General features: G+C 35.4%; 1 protein-coding gene across 3 annotated transcripts in view; it reads left to right on the top strand.

Moving 5' to 3' along the window:
- The first annotated feature begins 226 nt into the window (after positions 1-226).
- Positions 227-25,988, top strand: part of LOC145671139 (uncharacterized) — a 66,979-nt gene continuing 41,217 nt past the window's right edge. The window contains exons 1-4 of one of the 3 annotated variants that reach the window (XM_081739955.1): positions 227-383; positions 6,040-6,521; positions 12,001-12,174; positions 17,671-18,246. In XM_081739955.1, coding sequence (XP_081596081.1) covers positions 6,069-6,521; positions 12,001-12,174; positions 17,671-18,246 — 1,203 coding nt within the window. In that variant the 5' untranslated portion in view covers positions 227-383; positions 6,040-6,068. Of the gene's footprint in view, positions 541-1,138; positions 1,203-6,039; positions 6,522-12,000; positions 12,175-17,670; positions 18,247-25,988 lie in introns of those variants that run through there. The other 2 variants (XM_081739954.1, XM_081739952.1) reach the window with 2 other exon arrangements.

Below are 25,988 nucleotides of genomic sequence, written 5' to 3'. Positions count from 1 at the left end.
TAACTTTTTGCCCTGTTCAACTTGGCTTTCAGCCCTCTTTCACTGTCTGAACTTTCCCGATTTTGACCTTTTCCTGACTTTGAACTTTTCCCGATTGTGTCCTTTCTTCCCAATTGTGTCCTGTATTTTATCAATTTTGTTCCTGAATCACAAATCCTTCGTGTGCGGTACACAGAAGGCAATTTTGCATTTTTAGCACACATGACTTTGATGCTGGTGCACTTAGACCGATAATGGTCTCAAGACGAGCCGAGCTTATCAGACAATTCAATTTCTCTTGATTACAAAATCATATGTTTGTTTCTTCTTCTTTAAAACTTTGAAGATGAAGAAAAAGACAACACAATAAAAGTTAGCTGGTTAATACGGATCAGATAATTATGGTGATTGTTTTTTTTATGTTTTTCAGAAGCAGATATAGGTTATTTTGTAGTGGTGTGCACAATCCGTCTTAATGCGCTAATATTACATTTACCACAATGATAATTATGACACAGTAAACTGCGTCGTCAATGAAAAAGTATATTTACAATTTTAAAGGTAATTTTAATTAAATGTGTAAATTCAAGCGGGTTTACCAGAAGTAATTGATGAAGTGTAATTCTTTCACGATTTGTGTATAAATATAGCTTCCGAACATACACCATAAAAAATTACTAGGTAATAGTATACAACAGTGCCTCATGATCTGTGCGCGTGGATACTTCCTACTGTTGCACTACGTATAAAAATGATTTTATTACATTTAGAAGTAGCAAGAAGCATCCACGTGCACGTGACATGCGATATGTGTTTCAAATCCCCCACATATACTCATACACTACGTACAAGGGCACATTATTATTCTTCGCATACCATAAAACACAACGAAACGCAACGCAAACCGACGTACATTTTATTTTATATTACTCAGTAATTAAATGAAAGTCGCATTTTTACCTCATTTTCAAGTTCCTATATCCTCAATGAATAATCCTTAAAAGACTGCACTTCGTGAGTCCTCGCTAAATGATGAGGCACTCTCGTATACTATATCCAATTACTATGTTAAAAACAAGCTGGGTAATAGTATACATGAGAACCCCCAAGCTGTATTAGGTGGACACTAGTAAGCACGAATGCTATTTAACCGAGTCAATACAAAGATGAGCTGATGGGTGTGCGTGATAGTATGAGCTGCGTTAGAAAGCGCGTTAGCGACGGTGGGTATGTTTATATGCATAAGTGTGACTAAAGAAAACAGTTTTTGCATTTGTTTGAGTTCCTGTAGCACTTGTAGGTACTGATTTACACTAATACTTCTACTCTTATAAACATATAATATAGCTATGTTACTATTCAATTCTGCCACCTGTAGAAATGTGTTCCTCATAAACATGTCTCCATGCACGGTATTGAAATTCACCTATAACTTTTGCCTAATGTATGTCTTCATGTGAGCATACTTGTTTTAAGTGGAATGTAAGTTTATGAGTCTATAAGATTTCCTGGACGGGCACTGCGTTCATTAACGTAAAAGCTGTCGCGTTATATTGCTTTCAACACTAGGTATTTTCGTAAATAATGCAACAAAGGTTTTTTACTTCAAATTGTTGTTTTTCTTTTGTTGATATTTATTATTTGATGTACAGATAATTATGTTTTGCCGCACTTTGCGTTCTCTTAAACAAAAGATAGCGTAAAAAAGAACACCAGTATAGACGTGTTGTACTTTTTGCAACAAGGTTTATTTTCGTAAATGATGAGATAAATTATCACCCAGTCTAATCGATCTACATTGTGTATAATTACACACTTCGTGTAAATAACCACAGTTTGCATTATGTTGTGCTTGATCTTACAGTTACGCTAAGAGAAATGTTCCGTGAGAATGGGTGTGTTGCAAAAAGTACAACCCATCATAATCCTGTCAAGTCGCAGTTTATTGCATACTAACGAAACGGAAGAAGCTGACGTCATTGTAACAGTTGATTGACGAGAGTTGACCTCTAGGAGTGTTACTGTTGGGTTTTACATCAGCACCCGTGCTTTATGGTTAATAGGCGATTTCATGTGTGAGACAAAATGACCACCAAGATGTATATCAATACTGGGGGGCTGCGGTGGCTCAGTGGTAGAGCGTTCACCTCTAGCGCATAGTGCTCCTGGTTTGATCTCAGCTCGCACCAAGTGAACTTTGTGGTGGACAAACACTGTGTGCGTCTGCTTTCTGAGGATTCTCCCACTTTGTTCATTCTACCATTTTATTCATTTCTCACCATCACCGTCTCTTTTAGCCTAGCCGGCATAACTGTGGGGCGTAAAGCTGAATAATCTTATTTCTAAATCCGTATTTTATGAATTTCGTTGATGAACTTTCGTATGTCACTGTTTTGTTTTTCTGTGTGTGGTAGACATGAGATGTTAAAATTTTAAATATACCGATAGAATACAACGTCTGCGAGCATTAAGATATATTAATAATAAAAAGATGCTTAATGAAATAGCGTGCTGATTTAATTATATCCTTAATCTTTAATCTGCACGTATAGATCACTTATTGCCTTAAAAACTATTATATATATGGACATTCTTTCATTGCATTTTTACATTTCATGCTTGCACAATTAAATACTGCGGGTGCCACCTTATAATGACAGTAAATGAATTATTATTGCAGAAAAGACCTGAATTCATTTTTTATAAATTTAGTTTATGGACATTTTCCGAATCTCTAGGGAAATATGCAACTTTCTGAATAGAAAAGATTGGAGTTTAAGATTTGACAATATTATAAACGAAGCGTCTAATTATGGATTATATACAGAAAGATGCCCATTGAAGAGTTTTGCAGTTTTCTTTCTTTTCCTCTGGAGCATAAATTGTGATCAGTCGTGAGAAAGCGGCGTTACTTTTTGCAGAATCCACCAATCATTTTGTTGAACAACACTCGAGCGCATTCAACACAAGGTGTAACTGATTTGTTCGATCAATAGGGGTAAGCAGTACAGTACCATCCACCCTGCTCTCCGAACTTAAGCCTTTGTGAATTTGTCTTGATTCCTAAGATGAAGGAACCTCTGCGTGATATTCGATTCAGAACTGTCCAAGAGAATCTCTAATTGGTAGATCGGCCCATCAGAACAGTCAACACAAGAAGTACTACTATAGGTACCCAGCGACTTCCACATCACGCTGATGACTACTTTGAAGTACTGTAAATATTTGTAACTTGTATCAGTTGTAAATAAATAATTGCTACTATTAAAGCTCCAACCCTCGTAAAATTATAAACGGCTCAATACCTTACGTCTGATTATAAGACGTTTAATCAATTAGCTTCACTTTCAGCTGTCAAATGAGGTTAAATCTGCGACCCATACCCTGAGATTTGGGACACTAACAAAATCTCTTGCGCAAAACACTCAATACCACGTGATCACCCGATATCAAAGAGTACCGTAATAACACAATCCACACAAAAGAGAGGTAAAACTTATTTAATTGTATGTACAACTTGCGAAAAAAAAAATGAAATTTGTAAGTTTTATGTCATATCACTTCTGGCATATTGTGGTTAAGTTAAGAAACGCAAACATTTCTTACGTCTTTTCAGATTTCTATTTTGATGATTACAGCAAATTATTGCAGCAGCCAGTCTTGTTGCCTCTTCTACGTAACACTAATTAAGGAAGTTTACTTCTAAATATTCTTACATGTTATTCACCTTAGTTCTTTTCCAAGAATACACTAATGGGTCGATCCATATGAAGTGAGCGAATTAAGGTTACTTAACCATTTTATAATCAAATGATTGCTTCATGGATTCCTTCATGATTAAAGACTCCAATTTTTTCTTTTCTTTTTTTCTTTTATAATCGTTTTCCCAACTACGATGGCAGCCATTTTCATTTCACAACCCGCGGTGATTTTTGCGTTTGTAGGGGCTTGCATTAAGTTATATTACTGAGAGCTGGTAAACCACAAGTTCATGAAACAAAAATAATTTTATTCAGGAAAGAAGAGCCCATTTGTGTTCAATACACTTTTAATGAAATCTGTATGCAAAATAGTCCAAATCCATCTGAACAGTTGACACCAAATTAACAAATGTGCATTGTTCGAAGGTATAAAACTCCAAGGAGGAATAATCTCAGGCTTAATTATTTGGGGATGGAGGTGATGAAGTAGTTATCTAAATATACTATATGAAAGAGAAAAATTAAACACTGGGAGTTGGTCCCTTTAGAAGTTGTAATGTCTCAAAAACCAAAACTTTGAAAAAATCGAAATTTGAATCCTTGTATCTTTCTTGAGACAAAGTTTTAAATTTTTAACAGATATATTTTCTATCGTGTATTATTCTGCTATGCTATGCTTCCAATATCATGCTTGAGATTTAGTTCATTACAAGTCACACATAAAAACGAGAAAAAAATTATGTTTATCAATAATAAATAATATGATTTTATAATTCGTAACTGAGCATATGAAACACATTATAATACATATCAAATACTAATCTGTTCCTTTTTAATAAATTTTTAGCTGATATTTTCATTACGTCCCATTGGTACTTCGGGGCTAAGCTTTACAAAATATCCTGTATGTTGTTATTAATTAGAATATCGTGAACTGGAAATATTTGCTAAAAATTCATTTAAAAAGAACAGTAAATGGGTTAGTTTTTTTATGATCTTAATTAATACGTCGTAGTGCATTTGAACCTACCTATGTTACAGAAAATAGTTGATATGATATACATTTTAAATGAACGTGAATAATTTGAAATTGTGGATAATTAGAAAGTGCATTGGTTCTCTTAGGTACGAATTAAAGGAGTTCCATTGTATAAACAACTCAGGCCTATTTAGTCACTAATTTATAACACAGTGTGTATAGAGAATATAACTGATAAAATCACTCTTGGTTTATCAAAATTATACTTTTATTGTATAAGATGAGGCCCAGGATCATTCACTAGGCCAATCGATAAACCACCATTCTCCCATTTGTAAATTATTTAGGAAATGATGCTAAAGTAGAAAGCGAATATTTTTGCGTCTTAATTATACTTTGGAACACAATACAGCTACAGTCCATTATTTTTAGCAGTATCTAGTAAACCATATCAAGGGAAATCATCCACGTTATAAACGAACGCTTCATTTATTTTTCTGACGCCACTACTAAACAGTATAAGACAAAAATTTAGTGAACTTACATCACCATAAAACAGATTTTGATTTGGAGATGAGTTGCAATTTTTTGGTTCATATCACGCCTCTGATGGTGTGGGCGGTACAACAAAACGAGAAGTAACCAAAGCAAGTCTCCGGCTCCTTACTTTAACTAAATCTTGACGTCAAAAGAAATGTTTGAATTTTGTGAAGATCATTTAAAAGAGATCACCTTCACTTTATATCAAAAATGAAGAAATCATTCAATATCACAACAGCTACGGGTTCCATAAGCCATATAGTTAGTTAATAGTAAATAAAAATTCTCAATGGTTAAAACATCCAAAAGCATAGCTCATATAGTTTTGGTTGTTAGAATACTAATTGGTTCACTTGATTGAACTCTTTCTTCATTAAAAGCCCGTGAGCTGGAAGGTATTGCAATGGAGAAAGCTTTATATATATTCAGTCCTGAGAAATATTCGAGGCGATATTGTTCTTAGGATTAATTGGCTATATTGTTGATCAGTACAATAAGGATTCATGTAATAATTGTTTAAGATATTGAAATTTATTTTAGACAGTATCAGCTGTTCTTTATAACTGTTATACTGTAATATCGTAATATTAGCTTTGACAATTCATGTTTGTTATTAATACATTACTAATATCAGCAGATATGTTGTTTCACTAATTTGTTTACCAAAACGTGATCAATTAATGATCTGTATAGTTTGTTACCATGGTCGGGTATTTTACATAACCTGGAAATAGCCAATATTCTCTGCAGTATTGTTGATATTATAATATTTTAATAATATATTGTGCAATAAAACCATACATGTGAAAATTAGTCAAAATTTCATGTTTTCTTTTGCAGTGCGAAAGTTATTTTTAATCATAATAATAATGACTTCATTGGAAGAAAATGTTACAGCCAAATCGATTTCGTGGCAAGAGAGGACAGAGAAATACGTAGACGAAAAGAAATACGAGCAATTACTGAAGACAACACCCATTCAGTTGACATATATTAATAGTGAAAAATGCAGTAATGACGAGAACAGTAAAACTGATGATGCCTCTGAAGACAAGCTTGAAAATAATAATTTTAATCCAGATACTAATTCCGTGGGAGGAGAACTCGAATCGAAGAGGGATTCTTCAGAGGAACAAATTGTTATAGAAAATGCTTCAGATCATCCAGTATATATATCATTAACACCTGTTGACAGTGCATACGCCACTTGTGAAAGTAGTTCATTGAATTTGAAGCCAGAAACTGAGAATGCAGGTGATGTAAATGTACCCAGTAAAGATACAATACGGACACCTTTGAAACCAGTGCAACAGAACTGTGAGGTAAGTTGCTCTTTAGATTTTACTCCATAAGATTTTCATTTTATTTAATTTTAATACGAGAGACTTGAAATTTGATTCGATTACTGTCCCGGTTATGCAGTTCGGGATCTGCGTTCAACGTCATAATAGTTTCAGTACTAAAAAGGTGCGAACGTGAACGTGATGTTTGTCATTTACAGTTTGGTAGGCTTAACAGGAATAGGAGGCAGTTCAATGTTGAAGTGCTTGTTTGCCATATTGTCGTGGGTTATGAAGTAGTCTATCTGTGAGAATTAAGTGCTTAATAAAATCCCTATCTATCTATCTATCTATCTTAAATGTCTCAAACATTCTCAATGTATCACTAACAACTGGAATATTTTTATTGAAATGGAAACAAGTATATATATATATATATTATTCCGATACACAAATCAGGTGATCGAGAAAATATTAGAAATTAGAGGGCTATAAGTTTAAAAAATGTATTCTGAAGACTTTTAAGATTAATTGAGGAGATTGATGCAACAAGGGCGTAAGTCTGGAGAAGAACGATGTTGAAAATTTAAGTAGTGTCTTTTTCTTATATAAAACAATGTAATATGCAGCATATTATTTCGATATTGAATTGAAATGTTACCAGAAGGTTAAACAAGCATGGCAAAAGCCACAAATGCGTTTTATGCAAAAAAGGCGTAAACTCACGTACGCCCTTATTAAAATCAAATTCCTTAATTATATAAGAAATCTTTTTGACTATAACACAACATAGATTCTGCAAATGTAGATGAATTGTAACCAATCTAACTCATTTTACAAACTTCACTTACCTCGCGATAAAGTAATTTACAGGTAGATGCTATATACATCGACATGTTGAAGGCATTGGACTCCATTGACAATGTATTGCATCTCCATAAGCTATCAAATATTAGATTGTCATTATCACAACATCTAGTGAAGGTCAAATACGGAAAGAATACCTCAGGTCCTCCTTTTGGGCCTTTTCTTTTCTCGATATTCGTTGTAATTTCTCCGAAAATATCAAACATTCAAAAAGTTCAGTACATCATGGTTCCTACAGACCTGGAAAGTTAGGGAACTTATTTTTTGTTAGGGAAAATCAGGGAAATTATTGAAGAGTTCTTTAATGTCAGGGAAACCAAGTAGTCGTTCTCGATTGTGGAGACAACTTTGAAGTAGTATGTTATCTGGGATTTATTAGAGATCGTATAGAATAATAAGTTACAGATGCATTAAGTTATGTCAAAATGTGTTGTGCCATGATTTATGGTTAGGTTCTTAACTCTAATGTACTTAATTAGATGAACTACAGCATCGAGTGTGGCGTCTCTGACCTTCTGAACTGAGATACATACGTTTTATTCGCCGACTTAAAAAAAAAGGGAGGGGGTGAAGTGTTGTGCGTATGCTCAAGCATCAGTCCTCGACGCAGGTGCACATATTTCAGTAGTTCCTTTTTGATGTTTGAAAAAGTGTTCTTTTCTGATTGTTCCACATAAATTTCATGAGAATCTAAGTATAGACTTCGAGCTAGACCATGAAGCTTCTTAATGACTTACAGTGTTCATACCATGATTGTGTGTATTATTTCACATAATTTCGACATGGATTCACCAATTTTATTGATTTACTTTTTGTTTGAAAAAGTATGTTCTCGTGATGATTTCATATAAAATCGATTAGGATCTGTTGATAATCATCGGAGCTAGACTATAAAACTCAGCGGTTGATAGTGTTAATACCTTGTGTATCTTCACGTATAATTCCGTGTCGCTTAGACCAACTGAAAATATATATACGAAGGTTAGGGAGTAAGTCATGGCAACCCAGTAATATTTCGAAAATTGAAGGATGTGTTAAAATGTGTATCCATAATGGATATTTTGTTGGTAGGAGTCATGAAAGAAAACCCAAGCAACCTGTGACAAATACATGTATTAGTGCACATGTTACAAAAACTCGTCTCATTATTCTAAACCCTTAAAATAATCTCCTGCATTGTCCACAGCATACTGTTATCAATATGAAAGATGTCAAATACCATCCGCAACGCCATCCTCTGCATCATGCCTGAAGCGATTGATCTATTGGCGCACAGGATTTTCAGTGTCCAGACAGGTAGCATATTAGTAGTTTCTTCACCTTTGGGATGAGGTGACAAATCCGGTGCATACGCTGAGTGCTGCAACTCTTCCTGTCCCTATCGGCGCAGTAGGATCCTACAAAGACTGCCTTGTGTTGCTTTGCATTATCGTGCAGTATTGATTGCATTATGCAATAAATCTGGACGCTTCTTTCTAACAGCACTTCGTAGATGTCTCTGCAGGAGGTCTTTGTAATACGTTGATGTGTCTGTGGAGCCATCAGGAACGAAGTGAAAAACAAATACTCCCCTTGCGTCATGTGCCACAATTACCATCAATTGGTTCAACATCCCAAGAATAGGTTTCATCATCTCCTTCTGCTTGAACCGGAAGTGGTAGAAATCAACTGTTTCTGGTTTCAACGTTGATCACCATAGTATAAAGATGGGGTGATATCAATAAAAATAAGTAACTACTCTTGAGAAGTCCTGCTCGAGAATCAGAGTAACTACACCTGGAGTAATCTCCTCCCTCAATTTCGTATCAATAAAACAGGCCACTACTCAGGTTTAGTCTGCTCCAGATTTATGAACGTTTACTCGCGCTTCCTCTGCACGTAGCACTGAATCGTTATCAATAAAAGAAGTGGTTACTCATTTCTCCCATCTGTTGGGCGGTCATTTCGTTGTGGGTAAAGTGCATTTGTGGATATTATAAAAGAGTTTCCAGTGATACTTTCAAAGTCTCAGTTACCAGAAAGTAAGCGAAGGAAAGCCGAAGCTTTGAAGGCAATTACAGTGAAATGCAACGAGATATCAAATACATCTACGACTGAGACACAAATCCAAAAGAGAACCTTTAATATTCGAGCGAGAATAAAACAAAAATAAAACAGAAAAAAAAAGAAAAAACGATAAACAAGAAAGTTCGAATCCAGCAATATCAAGATTAACACGACAAGCGCATATCACGTGTTGTCCAAGGTCTTTGTAGATTGTTTGGCTTTAAGAACGGAATCAGACGCTTATCCCCCCCCCCACTTTTTTTTTTTTTTTTTTTTTTTAAGTCCAGCCAGTCACATTATAAAGCACATCCATCTGATTGCATTTTCCACACCATACGTGTCCCCTTTCGCCTTGGCATAAAAAATACATTCTCATGTATACACCCTTCCTATCAACGTTGAGTTGAATTGATTTTGAGTTTAACGTCCTTTTCAGTAGTGAGGCTATATGAGACGGGACCCACTGATTAACGTGGTATCCAAACCACATGAGCTCCCGCCGGGAATCGAACGTGGGTCTCTCATGCCAAAAGCATGTACGCTAACCGCTTAGCCACGAAGGAGCTCTTCCTATTAGCGTATTCGTTTCCAAAGTACTAGGTTTCTTTATTGCCACGTGTGTATAGTCAAGTGCTCCGATAGCACCCGGAAATGTATATGGTTCTTGCCACTCTGCCTTTGCTATTTGCATATTACGCACACTTCCGGAAACAATCAATTTTCAGATATTGCAATAATCGCATCCATTACATTTGTAGTAGTCATAGATACATTACTTTGAGCAACACCAGAATCCCCTGACATTCCGACCTGGAATCCAGGATCACTCACGTAACGCAAGAAAACTCGCATCTTTTCCTCATTACGTAGTGCACCACCCCAAATTTAGATTGATTCTCCTAAAAAATGTTGTGCTAACCACTCTACATTTTCTTTCATGAACCTATAATGTTTTTGCAACATTTCTATGCAGTTTATAAGTTTTTCTACGTAGCAAAACAATCATATAATCTGCCATATTTAACACGGAGTCACCTATTTAGCTTCCTTCATAAATTTGAAGTAGTTACTCGGCTCGAGAATAGAGGTGTGGTTACTTCAAAAGGGCGGGGCTTCTCCGAGATCAGCCGAGACGACTAGTGCTCAGTTCTCTTTTTATTGATACCAATGCGAGTAACTACTACAAAATTGGGAATAATGAGTAACTTCTCCGTTTTATTGATATCACCCATGGTAGTAGATAGCGACAGGTGACTTTTAGCAATCGATTTAGGATTTCAAGAATTAATTTTGTCTTTTTCTATCCTTTCAAACCGGAAATGGTAAAAATACGATTTTCCGCTTATAACACTGATCGCGTAATGGATAAAGGGAAAAATAGGTTGCTACAAGCAGTCTTTTTTTATGTACAGCTTCAGTACCATAAGAATCTGATTTTCCACTAATACCTTTGATTTTATTCTTTTATTGTAAGTGGAAATGATAGACATCAATTAGCACTTCCGATTTCAGTATTAATATCCATAGAGCAAAAACGATAAGAGAGCAAATAATTGAGTCCTTTATAGAGATTTTGCATCTGAACAACAGGTTCTATCCTTGATCTTATTTCTCTACTGCAGTCAGTAGTTATAATGTACTATTTCAAGTGTGAGTATTAAATTAGCATAGTTTGGAAGTCTACCGTAGTTTCACACTTGGAAACGAAATTCACTTCTTTAATTTTAATCTTTTATTCCTACCTTATACAAATTTCCGCCTCGTATTTATTATTTCTTTGCTCTCGTACACACTCTCCGACCCACCTGTTCCCTCAGATTTTACTTGCACTATTGAACTCATCTACTTTCAGCCTATTACCTTCCTTGCTGATGTAGTGGCTGGCGCGTGTGTCTTTGGTGTTTGGGGTCTTGGGTTCTATTCCTTGTGGGAGAGCACTAAAATTTAATTTCACTTTTATTAATCATCTGTCTTCTTTAGCCTAAAGGGCATAAACGTGGGACGTTAAACTAAAAAAAATATCATGTAATTTTTAACTCCTAGCCTGGTAACAGTATCACAAGACCTGCTTTACAACAAACTTTCTTTTCTCCTTAATTCTTCCTCTCCATATTTGATGAAACATTTTAACTTTACCCTTCTTTTAAGAACTTACGTTTTGCAGGTAGCATAGTTTGATTTATACCTTGCAGAAAAAGAAAACTTTAAAAGCAAAAATTATATTCCTGTGTTTTCTTTAATTCCACCAAGGTATTAGATTAGAAGCTCTAAGAAAGAAAGTTAATAATGAATTGATGGGTATGCAGAAATTCAGAAAGTACATGAACCATTGTACCATCAATGGCTTTTTTTTTAATTTTTATTTTTTTATTTATTTTTTTTATTATTTTTTTTTTTATAGAAGATAAGACCTTCTTTACGTATCTTCTTATGGGAGACTTTTATCGTTATAGGAGTGTTCTTTAAACCGTGAGGGAATAAATAAGAAGTTCGTTGTTGAATGCATAGTCCTTTTTCACTACTGTGTTTTAAATGTTTGCGATAAGACAAATTTCATGTGCTTTTTGCACTAACTATTCTTTGTAAAATAATTTCCTTTCGTTTTCAGATATTTTCTGATGCCCAGGTAGTTGTTTCACAGCAATATGTCGACAAAATTCCAGACAACAAAAATGACTTTTTCCAAAAAGTAGAGTCTGTTACAAACGTCAAGGTAGAGTTGGACGAGAAGAAAAATAGGTTTGTTCTGCACGGTACATGGAACCAAATTATACTCTCTCAAGTAAGTACGTTGTGTGTAAGGTATAACATCTTAGCATATACCATATATATATATATATATATATATATATATATATATAATATTGTCGCATACCAAATTTTAAAAACCCCAAATTATTGTAAATATTTAAACTTTTGTAAAACTCTATGTAAATAATTCAAAGCTGGCTTGAGTACAAAATATTAACTGTCTGAATTGAATGAATTAAGTCAGGGTTGTTTCACTTGAAATCACTTCAAGTCTGTACTTCAGTTCTAGACTTGCCATTCGCCTTAGGAGTTACATAAGCTACAGAGGAGGCGGAGTGTTCGAGGTTTCTACAACTACCTCAAGGATCATAATGTAAGTGCCTTTAAATATTACCTTATCTGATAGTTTCAGATTCCCTGATTCGTATCTCAAGCACAGCCTTTATTCTCATTATAAGAACGAGTAATGAAATTAAAACCTCTTTATCACTCAATTTTCAGTTTCCTATTCTCTTTTATCCATGTTTGTGTCTCGCAATATTCCGTGAGAAATCAACTTAAGATTTAGGTAGACGGACAACCTATAGTCAAGGGTCTCAATTTACGTCCCAATATTAAGTATTCTTCACAAAGTGACATGGTGGAGGCGCCGGGGATCCCGGTACCTTTCGCATGCCATTCATATTTCCGTGTCTGGGAGTTCCACGTGTATGTCTGATAGAATAAAATAAGTTTTGGGCTTATTTCAATAAATAAAGAGGACTTAGATCCTGGAAACAACACTGACTTAATTCATTCAATTCAGACAGTTAATATTTGGTACTCAAGCCAGCTTTGAATTATTTACATAGATTTTTACAAAAGTTTAAATATTTACAATAATTTGTGGTTTTTAAAATTTGGTATACGACAATATATATATATATATATATATATATATATATATATATATATATATATATATATATATATATATATATAAATATCACTCCTAATCATTGATCGGAATCTAAATGAAAGTAAAAAAAAAAAATGTTTGATATTAGTCAGCCCCATAATATATTCCCGTAAAAAAAATCGTGCTCCTTAGAATTTGATTTTTGATTTTGGATCATTATTAAGTTAATTTAGCTTGGGTAAACATTTCTAATCCAAGTCGATTACACTGTGGACGCCTTTTTAAAAATGGCGGATGTATTTTTATGATGAATTAATATTTCGTGAATCATGAGACCTATATTCAATATTCTGATGTCAAAACATAGGCCTAGGCCAAGTAGTCTTATAAACATAGAAAATAACCTATCAGAGCAATCCTTTTGTCATTTTACAAAATGGCGGCTATTATATAGTAAACTATACTACAAAATGTTGTGATGGGTGCTATAATAAAGGAAAAGTAAAAATGTTTTAAAATAAACAAAATGAAAGTAGGTTTTAATCTTTTTAATGTATACACCTAACAATGTCTGAGATCAGAATTAATAGAAACAATGAATACAGGTAGATAAATATACAAAGCTACTGCAAGCCAATAACACGTCCCATTCTACCAGAAAGTTCCAAAGTGGCATCATGCAGTACCTGATACTGCAGTTTGTAAAGCCAAAGAAACTGAATTTGTCATTTCTCTTATTGGGTGTGAACTAAATGGTCAGAACAAACCAGCCCTTCATGGGGTGGAATTCGTGTTTTGATCTCTCTGAATAGCGTTCAAGTGAAGAAGGTTATTATTTATTTTATCACAAATACCATCTCGTGTCACAAACCACGTATAAGTATATACATCGGAAAATGCGTGCCCTGCTTGAAATTCTACCAATCCTGCCAATATTCCGCTACAAAAGTCTTTCGTATTGTCGCTTAGATCTGTATGATCAATTCAGAGGAACTTATTGATCTTTATCTAACGATGGCGTTTTCCACCTGACAAAGGTTGTCTTGCGGTGGACAGAAAGTTATGTAAGTGGATGTGGCATAGAGGATGCACTCATTGAGATCGAAATCTTTGGAAGCAAAACTGTGCAGTCCATATTGAGCGGAACTCAATTTGTTCAACCATTACTGGGTGTGCTCATCATCTCTGAGGCTATAGAAACATTGTGTTGAATGGCCTCCTGGAATAAGAATAACAAATTTGGTTTCACAGATGTTATAAAAGAAGTGAGCAAACCACAGACGCATTTCGTTCAGTATCACTCATTTTGAGAGCCAAGTTTGAAGAGTTAATCAAATAGTGTGAAAATAAATCAGAGCTTTGCAAGTATTGGGAAAATATTGTATTCTTAATCGGTCTAGTGAAAAATTAAGTACATGCTAATCGGAAAGGTGACTGGTAGCTACCGTGAAGACTATGGGGTCATTGATTCTGTGTGTCAGGAATTCGAGTGTATAAAATATTTAAGATATGGGTCCTGGTATTTGAAAAAAAAAAAAAAAAAAAAAAAAAGTAGAAAACAAGTACCTTTACAGCAGATTCATATAAGGACACTTTGTGGTCAAGGACAGATCCATCTGTATGTGTCCGATTTTAAACCTTCACCTCTACACACAGAATCGTCCGATCCGAATGATTCAAATAGCAGGAGAAATCCAAAAGAATGTAGTGTCGCGCCAAATTTGCGTGTATGTACATCATGGCTCCCAAAGTGAACCAGTTTTGTGAAGGCTGCGTCGAAGCACATTCCCACGCCAAGTTTTCCGTGACACAAATTCAGAAACAGGGCAGGGAAAATAGTGATTCATTGGAGTCAACGACCATCAGGAACATAATTAATCAACATAAACCCCATGACTGTTTCTATCTCGGAACTTACGCCGAATTACCCTGCAGTGAAACCTTCCTACATAACGTGTGGTGACAAGACGATTGCACGTCTCACAGTCAACTGTGAACCGCAACCTACGTGGCAAATTAAACCTTCTGGCCGTGTTTAAAATCGTGAATGTGTCCTTACTGCGTCCCATCGGAGAGAAAGAAAGACCCACTGCAGGCACCTCTATGAATGTCATCTATCCGATGAAAAGTGAAAGTTCGTTACCACACTCGATGAACTACAGATTTATCTATCAAATTGTGGCAAAATTCAAGCCATAACATGCACCCCACGCGACGCAAAAATCCGTCCTAACAGTACAAAGCAAGTTTCTCGAAGAGATTTGTGGTTGTCGCTAGACTGCTGTGAAGGCAAGTTAACTATTGGGCAAGTTCCTATAAAATAAACACCGCATTTTATCAGCAACATATCTTCACAAAAATTTATACAGAAGTTCTGCCCCGCTTATATAGAATCAAACTCGTGTGCATATGTATAGACCTCCGTTTTACACAGAGATTTCGGTAACAGATTACGGCAGACAACACCACCTCGTCTATTTCCTTCCAGGACGTACCAGTGAAGTCACCCGATGTTAGGTCCATGGATTTTTGCGGGTTTGGCCTTTCATGTCGTCGTATCACCACAGTCCGGAAATTTTGCCGGGAGGAGAGACTCAAGATTCTCGTTCCTGTACTTCAACGGAGCCTCGTACAATGGAAGGTACGGGGCAGGGCTGTTGCCAAGACACATGGCGATCACATCGAGGACAACCGATGGTGATCCCGTGATTTTTCCTAAGGCAAGTGGGACGTCAAAATCGGGCACACACAGACGGATCAACCTTCTGTAATGTGCGAATAACAAACTTAGATGTGTATTATGCAATATTTTAAATTGCAGAAGTAATATTTCTTATATAATATTTGTAATAATTTACTACATTGGAAATTGTATATAATAATTTACTACATTGGAAATTGTGAATAGTATAATTTATATAGCTTTTGCCTCAAATGTATTTATTTTTTGTAAGTTTGCCGCCTGCCTAAGTTGGCCAATTTTCAATGGAACCGATGGTGGACAGCATTGACAGATTTCACTGTAATATATGTTAACAACATATAAGGTGTAGTGAATATTACATTACATAAAGATCGACATTTTATTACATTTTGCCCTACTCTTAAAATTTCAAACTAATTTTAATTTATGCATAAAATATTGTGTGTTTGTATGCGTATTTCTTTATTAGTATAAATATATTCAAAGGAAATCAATCATATAAAAATAGAATCGTATGCGTAACAATGAGATTGACATATGTGTTAATATACGTATGATACGCTACTTTTCAACTAACAAAATTTCATTATCAAACATATATTTAATATCTGTTGATTGAAGTCAGTTTTCATAGATCTTTTTGTTTCGAAATATAGAAATTGATACAACAGGACATGATATTGAAAATAGCCAAGTAGATCGAATGTGTTGGTTCAGAACCCTGTTTTTCGATATCTCTTTTCCTTCTTCAGAGACAGAACGTTATAAATAGATGGACCGATCTCTCACAACAAGGTTAACTGAGGATTTTGCTTTTGAATCTAAAAGCTGTCTGTCCGTAACTTATAATGTGGCATTACATACTGACATTAAAAATGATTCTGACATTAAAAACAGCCAGGAAAATCCAGTGTCTTAATTTCGAGTTTGAAATCCGTTTCTTATTAACTCTTCGTTCTCAAGATGCAGACTGTTACTACAAATGTACAAGTGGACACGCAGACGAATAGACAAAAAATAATGGTATTGGAAACAGCTGGGTAAATGAGGATAACAAATCTAAAGTTAATTTGTCAAGATACGTTCTCGTTCTCGATCACTCCCCGCTGGTGTAGTGGCTAACCTGAGTGCCTTTGGTGTATGATGGTCCGAGTTCCTGGTGGGAGAGTTTTAAAAAGTTTCAATGCATTACGCTAGTTCGGATTCCACCCGAATTGTAGATTCACGTCTCATATGGCTTTGTGCTGAAAGGGACGCTAAACTTCAATCCAACCCAGCCAACTTTTCGTTCTCGAGGTAAACTGCATAACGAGCAAAGATCTACAAATTCAACACCAGGTCGTCATTTTGCACCTTGTAAAGGCACAAAGGCCGCTAAAAAACTGATGTTGGTAGAAGGAATTTTTAGTTCAATACATACTTGTAGATTTGCTCGTGTAGTTTAAAATATCAGTGCACTAGTTATAAACAGTAATACAATATTAAAAACGAGCTCCTTCGTGGCTAAGCGGTTAGCGTACGCTTGGGAGACCTAGGTTCGCTTCCCGGTGGGAGCTCATGTGATTCGGATTCCATGTTACTCAGTAGGTCCACGTCTGATATAGCCTCGCTGCTGAACGGGACGTTAAACTCAAAATCAACAATATTAAAAACGTTTTGAGAAAACGTTTATTTAAGTTATCCTTTTAGCTTTTAATTCAGAATATTTGTTTCTGATATTAAGTTTTGAATAGTTGTGAACTTATTCAGATATTTACTTCTGTTTAATTACTATTTAGATAGAAATATCAGTGTCAATGGAGATATCTCGAACTTTTTAAAAAAAAGATTTTCCAATATTGTAGTAGAACAACAATATAATTGAATATTGCAGAAAAGCTTCCAGGTATTGCAAAGTTTTATAACAATTAATTTCTTTCTTACAGGCCACATTGGAGGCGTATCTCACATACTGGAAATACGACTATAATCCAGAGGTTCAACCAGAAAGAACAGATAAACAAATAGGAAGTGAGTCTGTAGAATGTGTCTCTTCTGAACTAACTCAGAAAATTAGTGGAAGAATAAGTGCAAGTTCACAAGCAAAAATAAGTAATATAAGACTTCATCATCGTAAGGAAGCATGGCGTGCTAGACGAAAAGCGTCTAAATTTCAGTTAAGAAAGAATGAAAATGTAACTCTAAAGAAAAATAATACGTGCGAAGTTAGCTCTAGCTCTTCTACACATGAGAAACACCGCGAAAATAAAGAGAACGAAGTTTACATAAATATTACCGTAAGTGCTACTCAGTCCGACCCTTATGATAAAGAACTTGGTGATGATAAAACTGATAAAACTCAGGAAACAAGTGTGAGGACCAACGTTCGTCAACTACGGATGAAAAAAGCTAAAAGAAAAAACTATGATGAATTAGCGCCTTTTAAATATTTTTGTAGTCATTGTTCGTTTAAATCAAAACGAGGAAGTCACTACCAAAGGCATTTAGCACTACATCAGAGGGTAAGCTAAAATGTTAAAAATAAATTTCTGTCTTCATGTATACTATTTTAATGTTTATAAGGTTCTTCTATCAGTCGTCTTCTGAAAAGGAGGTGGAGTTTTCAGTTCTGTTAGTCTTAAGCTTCATATTAGGTAAGTTTATACCTCTGTACCTAGTAATACTATTTTGATTTTTCTTTTCGTGTGGTAACGCCTGCCCAACCAAAGATTTTCGTGAACTTGTGTTGTAAAAATCTTTGCCTTCTCTTGTAGTTGATTGGTTGGAATTTAGCATCTTTTTTCAGTGCCAAGGCTGTATGAGACATCGACCTATAGCTCGGTGTTGAATTAGTACCACCGAAATGGATTCACATTTCAAGGCTTCTCCACCAAGAATTATTGGATTTATTGGAGAATATTATTGAATTTATTTATTTATTGTTTATGCTGCGTCAATTATTGTATTATTTACAGTCCAGAAGTTGAATGTTCTTTTTTTGTGCATTCCTTATATGATCTTTAATTGTAGTTAATTTTTTCCCCTTGCATATGTTTCTTTTATGGAGCTAGAAATGTGATAAGTCCCACTGGCTTCTAAACTGCCTGTACAATAAGCAGAAGGAAGAAGAATTTTACTCACCAAATGCACCTCTTCTACGTTTAATTGGATAACAGTTTCAGTAACCTCTGTTATCTTTCTTTAATTCAAACATCCACAAAAAAATACAAGTACTGCGTCTTCTTAACATCACTTTAATATAGGTTGTGTGCTACTCCCTTCTGTTCCCTATGTAGACGAAGGCCGGAAGATCTAGATTACAGGTTCGTAACTAAGACAGTGTGCCTCGGAAGAAAGTGCCTAATTGAATGTAGCTAATAAATTTGATGAATATAGTGGACATAGTTACACTGCCCTATATACCAATGAAAGAAAACTTGGATATTCAGACGTGAATGAATCTTACATCCAATGTATTTTCGTACAGCTAATGTTACCTGAAGGATTCCGGAGAACGTTGATTTACATATACATCATTTTTTTTTTCTTTCTTTTAAACCTCCTGGCAACAAACCCGTTTCACAAAATATAGAAAGCAGAAGAATAAATAATTGTAGTTTATATCTTTAGGTGATTATTTTGTGGTTTAAAACTACACAAAATTATTTTTCAAAATTATTTAGTAGTTTTTGTTTTAAGACAATACACTATATATTGCACACATTCTTTCTTTTTTTTTTTTTTTTTTTTTCAAACAACTTAATTACAAAAAATTTTCAGAGATTATTTATGTCAGAGAGACAATTTTACAACATAAACATGAGGTAATTAACAAGTAATAAACGTAAACCCAATAGCGCAGATAGACATAACGTCGGCATATATATAAAAATGAATAAAGATAAACCAAACATTGAAACATTAACACTGAAATAAAATGAACAAATCTGTAAAGGTCCGTTACAGTTGACTCCCACCCTCTGGAAATTTTTGCGTTATCGTGTTGACTGTAATATAGTAATTCTATATTGTCACTTCTGTTACCTAAAATCTTAATAAATGAAAAGTTATTTCAAAATACTATATACATATAAATCCTGCTTTTATTACTTACCAATACTAATATGGTAATCTATGGTACTGCCTTTGGTGCACAAAGTTCAGAGCCGCATTATTAGGGGAAGAGCATCAAACTCACTACAGTAATTTAGATCCTACTTCAATCTGTAATTCTTGTCATATTTTGCTTCGCTGCTGACAATAGACATCTGTCAATCTAAATTGTACATTTTCATTAAGCTTTGGCAAATCTTACGTTTCAGCACTTGATAAACTTTTCTTTATTTTTGTAGTTGTTGAATTCTATATACGTTTCGGTGAGAAGTGTATGTGAAACTTAGCGATCTCTATAAACATTTATTTTTATTAACAAAGTGGTTGACTATACAGGGTGAATAAAACCTCCTACATTTTAAGGGCTAATAAAACAAAAAATATTGCAGATGAAAAGCTGTTTAGTCAAAAATATAAAATGGCATTGAAAACCGTTTGTAATTACATAAAATTCTTCTTATAATCTCTCTAGGAAGCTCTAAAGCTGCGGCATGCTTTGCTGTAAAACGTTTTGAAACTGCAAAATAGATTGTCTCACAGTTTTAATATTCTCACACGTGCAAACACTTTTAGGCAGATGTTTTTTGAACACTGACCCCGTTGTTCGAAAATTCTCGAACCATTGTAAGATAAGTCTGATCAGAAACATTTTCATTACCTGGAATAGCAAACTTTAAACGAAAATCTTTTTGCATTGTGATTACCAACTCTGCTCCTTAGAAACGATTCGACTGCGTACGCGCTATGAGTTCTTGACTAAACCATAATGACTGAAAACGGCAGGAGAGCAGTCAGCAAAAGTGATGGTCCGCACACCTCTCCTTTCTCCTCTGACAGCGCTAAAGGTGATCAAAAGTGGAGAGCTTTTATTCGGTATTATTGACAATAATTGTTATGTCATTTCAACACACAACAGAACACAATAATTCAAATCAGAACGAAGTAATTACTAATTGTTTTCAATTCTATTTTATATTTTCCAATAAACACGATTTTATGTACAATACTTTTTGTTTGATAGCCTTGAAATGTTTGATAGAGGATCGCCCTGTATAATCCCATTGTTTGTCTAAATCGCCTTTATCCAGATTTAGTATTGAATTTTTACTCTTAGAATAGATTAGAATATAATTCTTAGAATAGATTAAATCCACTTCTTTCTACAATCGAAGTAGCCTGATGTACAATTTTTACATCCTTAATTTGATATCGTGAAGCATTCAAATGTTAAGGAAATCGCAAGCACCTTGATTCAGTTTATCTAGCGTATCTAATGTGTTCCTAATTCTCATTAGGGGAGTTCGATAAGACAGAGGACCTATCGAACTTCGGGAGGGAAAATTTATCGAGTTGTCATCGGTTACTCGAAACCGTTCGAGTATTTGAAATTATCAAAGTTTCGAGTATTATCGAAATTTAGGGTATTGTCGAAAGTTCGAGTATTATTGAAGTTTCAGGTACCGGTATTATCAAAAGTTCGAGTATTATTGAAGTTTCAGGTATTATCGAAAGTACGAATATTATGAAAGTTTCTTGTAGCCAATGATTCCTTCTTGCAGCCAAACTAGTCAGACACCTTTTATCATGTGATAAGTTATTGCAAAGTTGTATTTGTGAGGGGAAAGGATAGCGTGCAGAAAGGGACTGCTTTTGCGACAGACACACACACACACACATACGCAGGAAGTTCAATTTCTTCCTGAATTCTATACTAGGGCCCTGTATCTCTGGCTTTGACAGCTATGCGAAAAAGAAAGCGAGGGTTAATACTACACTGACACCCCCCTCCCCCCATAAGATCCAATGAGTGACCGAGCTGTCACCGCTCTGACATGGAAACTAAACGTTGTTGCCGCTTCGTGTTGTCCCTTTTGTTTCTGCATAGTTGAGTGGAAAGTGCTTTGAGATTGTGTTTGGCTATTGCGACTTGGTGTTTTTTTCTTTTTGTGTGTTTGGGTGTGTTGTTAAGAATATTGTTGTAATTACGTAGTGACAACGACCAATTTCTTCAGAACCGAAGCCAAAGAAAATATGAGTGTATAAAGGATAAAGCCGAGAATTGATATACAGACTTCGTGAATATTTCGAGAAAGAGCGCGATAATGGTGGCCCTCTTCTCCCTGTGACGAGGATGGTGGATAGAGTGGCTGATGCCCTTCGTGTGGGAAAGTCTACTGTTAAGAACATAACAAAAGAAAAATGTCCCGAAGAACTGAATTCTCCCTCGGCAGTTTTGGTTACTCCAGGCAAAAAAAGAAATCGACCCAATGTTAAAACATCTTTAGATCGTTTCCAGAATGACGCAATAAGGCAACACAATTTATCAATATTATATAAGAAAAGAATTCCCGATTCGCGGTAAGCTTCTCAAGTCCTTGAAAGAAGCAGGGCTTTTCGAGGGAGGAAAAACAAGCTTGAGTGTTGTGTTAAGGCAAATTGGTTTTAGGTGGAAGAAATTCTCTGGAAGAAAAGTTCTTATGGAAAGAAGCGATATTGTTGCTGCTCGGTGCAAATTTCTGAGAGTGATGATGAAAATAAACCCGGAAAACTTAGTATGGCTGGACGAAACATGGGTGAATGCAGGACACACGAGAAGCAGTGCGTGGACAGACGATACATCCGAAGGGACAAGGAGGACACCTATTGGCAAGGGAAGTCGACTTAATTTGCTTCATGCCGGGACTGTGCGCGGATTTGTACGTGAGGCAATGTTGCTTTTTAAATCAAAGAGCACTCGTGATTATCACGAGGAAATGAATTCCACAACTTTCGAAGACTGGTTTGTCAATAGTCTACTTCCAAATATTAACGAGAATTCCGTAATCGTGCTTGATAACGCGGCTTATCATTCCGTTTAAACGAATAAACCTCAAAATACCAACAGCAAAATGGAGGACATGATAAAGTGGCTTGAAAAAAATAATGTTCCTGGTGTATCACCAGATATGAAAAAAGCCGAATTAATAGCATTACTAAAAATCTATAAGCCAAGACAGCCATCATATGAAATCGATGGAATTGCTGAGGCTCACGGGCATACAGTTATTCGACTTCCATATCATTGCCATTTTAACCCAATTGAGTTAATTTGGGCTCAAGTTAAAGGTTGTGTGGCTCAACATAATAAAACATTTCGTGTAGATGACGTGAAAAATTTAGTAATACAGGCGATCGAGAAAGTGTCCCCGAGTAATTGGAAAAACGCCGTTGAGCATACGTGGAAAATTATGCAGCAAGCTTTGGAAGCTGAGAGTGTCTTCGAACAAACTGTAGAAGATTTAATCGTAACATTGGGTGATGGTGACGATAGCAGCGACGACAGTGACGATGTAGAAGAAATTTCGGCAGTTAACTCTGACGAATTATTTCAAGATTGTGGAGTTCAACCTATCGATAGTGACGAATACATGTAGGCAGCGAAGGTATGTCAGTTTACTCGATTACTTTATGTTTAATTCGGGCTATTTTTATTTTGTTTCCTTACACGGAAAGTTTTGAAACCCCATGAAAATTCAGCATTTATTAAGTAATTCATTTCGGTTGTATTTGCTTGCTTTTTCTGTTTATTCTTAGCGTGTGCGGTTAAACCCACGACAAATTGGCAACATTGTTTTGTCCACGTGCAGAACTGTCAGAACCAGAGACATAACGGCCATAGTATAACTCTTGTTATTTGCTGACCACCTATTGAATCAGTGTTGCCAGACGTAGGTCTTAAACGTACAAATACTATAATTTGCTCTTTGTACGATATAGTATGCGGTCCAGCACCTCAACCATATTAATTATGTGTGGTGTTGCTAAACTTTTGTAGCAAAATTTTATTTTTAAGCCAAATGTGTTATCTTCTGTGATGTTTTCTCTCTCTCAATGGCCTCTAGTTCACACATTGCCGCAACCAGATATGATGATGCTTTGGGCGCAAACTTCCCCTTTCGCCTTTTAGTAAAATAAATGTTAATCAAATCAGTGGTGATTTCAGGAGGTTGCTCAGGAGGGATATTTCCCCTCAAACATATCTCTGTTCGTGTTCACCGTGGTTTACCAGTATTTTTGCTACTTTTACCCTCCGTGTATTCAAAATCTCCCGGGGTAGGATTATCATAATTTCTGGACACCAATCCCGGATATTTTTTTTTTTAGAATGGTGTGTGTTTATTGAGAAGTTTAAAAAAAAAGTCTAACCTTAAGTTCCAAAAGTGTTTATGATCATTTTCTTGACAACATATATTTGTATATTATTGTCTTAATTATTGTCTAAATTTATTTTTCTGAGTAAAGTATTCTTCCGAAGAACACCTTATCGCTATTGATTTTTTCCATAAATATCAGCACAAACCAGATTTGGAAGCCAACCATTTGACCAAACACAGTGAAATTTCCCAACCTTTTATTTTCCCTGAAATTTCGGACATTGGTTAATTCCAGACAATTTTCCGGACACAGGCTTGAATCCTGGACGTATGGTAAGCCTACTCGGGGAAAACGTTGAAATCATCACTGAGTTTAATGAAAATGAAAAATGGAAAAAGATCTATTACCACGACATGATTATATACAGTGTATGTTCTAAACTGTCGGTCTGTACTCACACACTAGCGGATTCAGAAGCGTCATTTGGTGGGGGTAGATTGCTTCCTGGACGAATAATGTTGGCTTAAAATACGTAACAGTTTTACATCAATTCAGAATAACGTAGTGGATTATTTTATATATAGGCCTATTAAAAGGAAGTCTTTGGCGGAGGGGAGGTCGGCTGGTCCCCCAGCCCTCCCCGTGGATGCGTCAGTGGATCCGCATGTGATAGTTTCGTACCATCTCAAAGTAAGTTAAACTCTATAAGTTGTCTTTTGTATTGTTCGAGCCAGTGGCGTCTGCAGAATTTCAAGGGGTGTTCATCCAGTCAATTTTATTCTTTTACAACAAGCGTGATTTTTGTATATATATATTTACATCAGTTAATGATTATGAAACCAAACACAATTCGAAGCTTTCTTGCACCCACTGGAAAACGTGAAGTAAATTAATATTTATTTGCATATATTGTTATTGTAGACGGTTCCCATAATGCCCACCGACTTCGATTTTACAAAATTTGAAAAATAAATTTCACTTTTTATTTTGTGGTCAATTTGAAGGCATTTTGTTATACTACCATTAAGAAACCCATATACATCATATTACGAATCAATCATTATGAAACAGTTTCATGTGTTACACGCAGCAGTGGTACCAATCTTTGAAAGTTTCATTTACAACTTTTTTCTTTTTTATTTGATTTTGTGAGTAATTCAGTATAAAGGTACAATAAGATTTTCTCTCTCTCTCTCTCTCTCTCTCTCTCTCTCTCTCTCTCTCTCTCTCTCTCTCTCTCTCTCTCTCTCTCTCTCTCTGTGTGTGTGTGTGTGTTTCTAGTTTCCGGCGTAAGCGTGTGGATACTACCAGGTATAACTTCCGTCTGTACATATGCTAGTGTGTGTGTGTGGCGGGGGTATATGAAGTATTAATTGGGATCGCGTAGTGGAACTTATCAATATACATATGTGCGACCGTTACTTCACACGGTAACTTTGGAAGAATGCGAATTTTTAAATTCTGCTTTTTGCAATAAATAAGTAGAGTGATACCTCTCGAGGGAGTTGGTTAATGGAGGTGATTCGCCAACTGGAAGTGATAGAAATGAGTCATTTCCGATTTTAACGTTGATCACTGTAGAGTGGAAATGGTAATAAATAGTAAGAAGCAGTTTTCGGCAATCGATAAAGGGTATCAAGGATAACTTTCAGCTTCATCCTTAATATCCTTGTAAAACCGGAGGAGATAGAACTTAACTTTGATTTCTGGCTTCAAATTAATCTATATAGTGAGATAGGAAGAAGCTGTTTTAAGAATGAATTTAGCATTGTGGGAATAAATATCGTCTTCTCTTTTAAACTTCTAATCAAATCGTAAGTAGCAAAACTCAATTACTTCCCATTTTAGTGTTGATCACAACAGATTTAAACGATACTAAATAGCGGAAAGAGGTTTTCTGAAATCAATTAAGTGTCCCAACAATATGCTCTATCTCGACTCTAATCTTTCTACTAAAACTTGAAGTGGCAGAAATCAATCGCTTCTGGTTATAACATTGAGCGTTATAGAATGGATA

Source organism: Thermobia domestica, chromosome 15 (genome assembly GCF_964235325.1).
Source record: "Thermobia domestica chromosome 15, izTheDome1.hap1.1, whole genome shotgun sequence".
Classification (NCBI taxonomy): domain Eukaryota; kingdom Metazoa; phylum Arthropoda; class Insecta; order Zygentoma; family Lepismatidae; genus Thermobia; species Thermobia domestica.
The sequence above is the reverse complement of the archived record's forward strand: the minus strand, read 5'-3'. Positions and strand labels throughout refer to the sequence as shown.